The 5,099-nt window shown below is 52.9% G+C and overlaps 1 protein-coding gene across 1 annotated transcript; it reads left to right on the top strand.

Annotated features, from left to right (window-relative positions):
• Positions 1–2,861: 2,861 nt before the first annotated feature.
• LOC102980996 (putative uncharacterized protein KIRREL3-AS3) lies at positions 2,862–3,481 on the top strand. The gene is given in 4 exon segments (XM_024131184.1): positions 2,862–2,894; positions 2,896–3,133; positions 3,380–3,413; positions 3,415–3,481. Coding segments are annotated over 4 exon segments (372 nt in total).
• Positions 3,482–5,099: the final 1,618 nt, after the last annotated feature.

Here is a 5,099-nt window from a genome sequence, read left to right as displayed (position 1 = left end):
CGGCTCGCGGTGCCCTGCCTCCGCCGCGGTCCTCCCGGGCTCGCGCCGACCATCTGTCTGCACGTCGGTCCCTCCGGGTGGCCTCGGGCTGCGTGCCTCAGGGGATCCGCAGCCAGCCGCGGCAAGTCGCCTGTTTCTAGCCGTCTCGGGAAGCCGGGCTTGTCAGCGACGTCCCCTCTCGGAGCAGCTCCATCCTCTAGCGCTCGGCATCCCAGGCACACAGCTTCCTCCGGCGGCTCCTCCCACAGCCAGCGCGCGAGCGAGCCAGGGAGAGAGTGACGAGTGACAGAAGGGCTCCTTTCACTGAAGCTGGGGCGGGGGGAGAGGGAGGGGAAACAGGTCATAATTAAAGAGGAAATACTTGGTGAAAGGCGATCTATGCAAAACGCAGGGTGGCCGTGGTGCAGGGGAGGTCCTGTTCTTTCTTTCCTTCTTTTTTCCCCCCTACATAGGGGGAAATTCAGCTTTTGCCACCATTATTGACCAAAAGACATCTTGAACAGGGAGCGGAGCTGTGACTTTTTGTCCACAGGACATAATGTTGTTTATAGGAGTGAAGGATGGCTGGATGCACGTACCCCCACTACAATACGCCTGCCTTGCCTTTGCACGGGGGTTCTGGAAACTGGGCTGGATGGGGAAAAGCAAGAGGCAAGGGGGCATACATCTTTCCCCAGGAAAGACTTGGCCAGTGTGTGCGGCAGGAGTCTCGGAGTTGGGGAAAAGATAAGCATGCTTTGCATTTTTGAGACTTTCCTAGGAGGGGGTTAGGTAATAAGCTGGGAACGTTTGCACCTTGGTTTTGCTTTGCCATACTCCTAGAAAACAAAATGAAGGAACTAGAGGGAAAGCAGGTAGATTTATGACACATACCCATTTATTATTATTATCCTGGTTTGTGCATTTCCTACCAAGGATAGGGGAGCAGGCTGGCTTTGCATTTGGAGTCTCTCCTCTAAGGAGCACCCCATCACTCTGAGCGTGTCTTTTCTCCAAGAGGTGCTGTGAATCCTACTGTGAAGGAGAGGCCAAGGTCACAGGCAACTGCCTCCTAAGAACCTTCAGGTCTTTCACCTGTCATGAAACTCACACTCAAATCAAACTCTATTTCCTCCCGGATATCAAAGCAAATTTATCTAGGTCTATTTATTTGAGAGATATTTAGATATGCCTGGTATAAGCAGGGCATTGGGGGAAGTAAAACTGCAGGCACAGTCCATGCCTTCAGGAGCTCATAATTTAGTGTGGAAGCAGAGTACACACATAAAATACAAACTGTAAGGATAGTTACAAAGCAACATATAAAATTATACAGCATTAGGCAGAAGAAGGGGAGGTAATGAGTCAGGAGAGGGAAATGAAAGATGCTCACTCGATTTGTGGCATGCAATTATAAAATCAATCATTACTTTCATCAGTCACTGGACCTTGGGGAGGTTTTTTGGGAAACTTAGCTTTCCTTCCAACAGTATTACATATTTTGGGGACTTTGCTGATTGCAAGGTACATTCCAAGTTTCCATGTGGATCTTAACTTTAAAAAACACATCCCTTAGTATTTATGAACAAGAAAGAGAGAAGGGGCACATGTGAAAGTGTGTGCTATCAGGATCTTACATCTGGTTGTTGACATCAAAGATCTACAGATTAGTAGGTGTCTGCCCTGTTGACTCTTCTATTCTTAATAGTTTATTTAACTGCATCCTTTAGAGGCTGTTAAACACATCAAAGGGAAATTTGTAAGCAAACTTTTGGGGGAAAATAAGCAATGCTGAGCAAGAGGACCCAAAAGAGGCACCCCATCAGCTAAATTAGCAAACAAGGTACAGAAGCAAAGTGTCAGCACTGCCTTAGTCCAGGGACTTGCTATAATAGACAACGCAATGAAACAGAAGAGACAAATCAGAAACACGTGCAAAAGATGAATAATAATTCTAAATAACATGTCAAATAACATATCAAGAGTGAAAATATGGCATGTATAGTGCTGTAACTTTAGTAGGAGCTTTCCATTGAATCTATAGGGGTGGGAAGAAATTTCAGGTCTGGGGGTCATTCCTAAGGCCAAACTTGCAGTGAAGAAAACTAATAATTAAAGAATGTAGATTGTGCCTTACAAAGCAACATTTGATGTTTTAACTGACATTTACCCTTTAAGCTGTTGTTAATTCTGATTGCTAATTCCTAGGTGGCCTGGGGCCCAAACTTGCTTAATTCAGCCCCGGAGGGAAATACTACAAACCAGGGTCAAAAGGCCAGGGTCATGACTTGGGCAATTCACCAAAATCAGGCCGACCTACAGGCGCCTGCAAACTACACACACTCACTCTTGGTCAGGAGAAGAGGGGTGGGGGGAGTACGAGGTTGGAAGGACCTGGTTTCCCTTGCCCCCTGGTTCCGAGATTGGCCTCCTGACTCTCAATCTGGCTCCGATCCCCCACCCCCTCCACCCCCCAGCCAGCTGGGCCTGTTCCCTTCTCCATCCCCCTCCCCTCCCCCCCCGCCCCCGCCCCGCAGCCTCTGGTCTCCCGCAGAAAGGAAAAAAGCTTGGATTAAGTGGTGAGAGGCCTGCCTCTAAAAGGACCAGGAGGCCTTTCAAGCCCAAGTGCCGGAAAAATCAGGGCAGTCTTCGGCAGCCACCACGTGGGGCAGCGAGAACCACAGCGGTACCTGCAGGACCCACAGCCGGCCGGGCTCTGGCGCCAGCCCCGACGGCGGCCCCGCCGTCTCCGCCTGGGCTGGTCGTCGGCCTCACCTCCTCCGGGGTCTCGGTTAACCTCCTGGCGCTGTAAGGTGCCTGCGCGCAGTTCGCGGCGCGGAGGCAGCTGAGGAGGGAGGCGGCGAAAGGCACGGCTCCACCTGATGGAGAAGCGCGGAGGCTTAGACCTCGGAGCGCCGCGAGGGGAGAGGAGAGGAGGGGCCGGGGGAGGACGCCCGCCGCCCCCGCTGCGAACCTCGGCGTCCGGAGCGCGCCGCGCCGGGGACCGGGTCTCTGGGCTCAACCCGAGGAGGTGGCGACCCTGAAGAGACAGCAGAAAACCAGCCGCTTGGAAAACTGCCCGAATTCTTGTTCTCTGCCCATCCAGGCTCCGGGTCTCCGCTGCGCCCACTGAGCGAGTCGCGGCCCCTCGCCAGCAGGTGGCATCCTCTCTAGCGTTTCTTCACCTGGCGCAGAGCCCGTGGCCGCCTTAATCAGTCCCCGCCCCCTCCGGGCCTTCAGGGCCAAGTGCTGTGTCCTTTGAAACCCCAGCCCAGCGGGTAGGAAGGAGATCTCCCTCCCGAGAATGGGGGCTGGCTCCGGAGTCTGCTGCTCTCCGGCCAAGAAGTTTCAGAAGTGCAAGTCTCCTCCGGACAGCTTCCAAGCCCTGGTCTCTGGGCAGCAAGTGTACCCCGCTGTTTTCTGAGGTCAGGGACAAAGAGTGAGGCAGGAGGCTCTCGGCCCGGGTGCAGGGGTGTCCGGGCACCGCTGTTCAGCGCCCTGAGCCGGCGAGAGTTCAGACCCTGACTCATCACCACTTTCCAGTGACTTTCCTCCTGGCTGTTCATCCAATGTCTGTAATATTTATTATTCCCTCGATTTGTGCAAAGGCCTGTTGTGGGTACTTAATGAAGATGTGTGGAATGAATACGTGAATTCCTGTTCTTGGAAAGTTTGCCCTCTAGTTGGGGCGAAGCATACACAGGTGCATCCATGGCAAAAAATTATGAACCTCGGCTTCCCTGGTGGCGCAGTGGTTGCGCGTCCGCCTGCCGATGCAGGGGAACCGGGTTCGCGCCCCGGTCTGGGAGACTCCCACGTGCCGCGGAACGGCTGGGCCCGTAGGCCATGGCCGCTGGGCCTGCGCGTCCGGAGCCTGTGCTCCGCGATGGGAGAGGCCGCAGCAGGGGGAGGCCCGCGTACCACAAAAAAAAAAAATTATGAACCTTCTCATTGGCTTTTTAACAAGACAGACGTTACCCTGGAGGGTCATCTGTCAGTTGGCATCCTTTCTAGTGGAATCCTTCTGGGCCCACTTGCCTGAGGCCCTACAGGAAGCTGCAGGGTTGAGATGCAGCACAGGGCCCCAACCTTCAGCCCGAGTTTCCACTGTCCTGCTCCCTTGCTCTCCTGCAACGCTCTTGCACCCTCATTATCTTCCTGTGTTCACCGGGGCCCCTGTGTAGCACGAAGGAGAGGGAGAGGCAGTATTATGAGAGGGACAGTCATCGTGAGCGGAGAATTTCCTGTTTAATGCCTCTTTGCAATATTTTTTGCACAGATACATTATAAACCACATTCCCTTTTGTTTTCCTTAGAACCTGCCAGTGCTGGTGAAAACCTCCTTGTTTAGAGGTTTAAACACGTTTTGAACAGGCCCCTCCTGGGAGTTCAGGGTAACCTGTCTCTCCCATCTTGGATAAGTTAATAAGGGCCGGAATTTACATATACTTCCAGAGACCAAATGGGCTTCAGAGGTTCTCCCTGGGTGGCAGCCTGTCTGACCTGGGCAGTCACAATTTTCTAAGCTGTTTCTTTTTCATTTATCTGAACCAAATTTCTTGCTCACATCTGCGTAGGTGGGTTATAAGACCTTAACCCCTGTGCACTGTGGTCGGTCTCTCTGCAGTCCTGCAGAAAGGCCCCAAGAACCAGGTTTTCATCTTTCAGAAGCATCCCCCAAAGGGCAGGGCCAGACTGCACCACTGATTCACCCAAGGCCAGGCCTGAGTGAGGGGTCAGGGTGAGCCTTTGGACCCGGGCTCTGGCCTGAGAACTACCCTTCGTAACCCCTTAATAAACCTGGGCGTATCTATCTTCAACTATGAAATAAGACAGTAGTTCTCTGGGATCCCCCCCAATCCTAAAATCCTATTGTCTGTTTTCCAGAAGCCACACCTCTCAGCCTGGAGAGATTTGGAAGTGCTTCCCAGTGACTCAGTGACTTCGGCTTTAGGGTAGATTGTTGTCGGTGACTGACCCCCACCCCCAGGAAAACTAGCCATGGCCCTGGAATCTGCACAGACCCCTCTGGTCTCATTGGTCACGTATTTTCCCCAAACTGTTTGATTTTCATTCTACTCTGAGTGCCCTCGGTCTTTCCCCAACTTGCTCAACTTGTG

This window comes from Physeter macrocephalus, chromosome 16 (genome assembly GCF_002837175.3).
Source record: "Physeter macrocephalus isolate SW-GA chromosome 16, ASM283717v5, whole genome shotgun sequence".
Classification (NCBI taxonomy): domain Eukaryota; kingdom Metazoa; phylum Chordata; class Mammalia; order Artiodactyla; family Physeteridae; genus Physeter; species Physeter macrocephalus.
The sequence above is the reverse complement of the archived record's forward strand: the minus strand, read 5'-3'. Positions and strand labels throughout refer to the sequence as shown.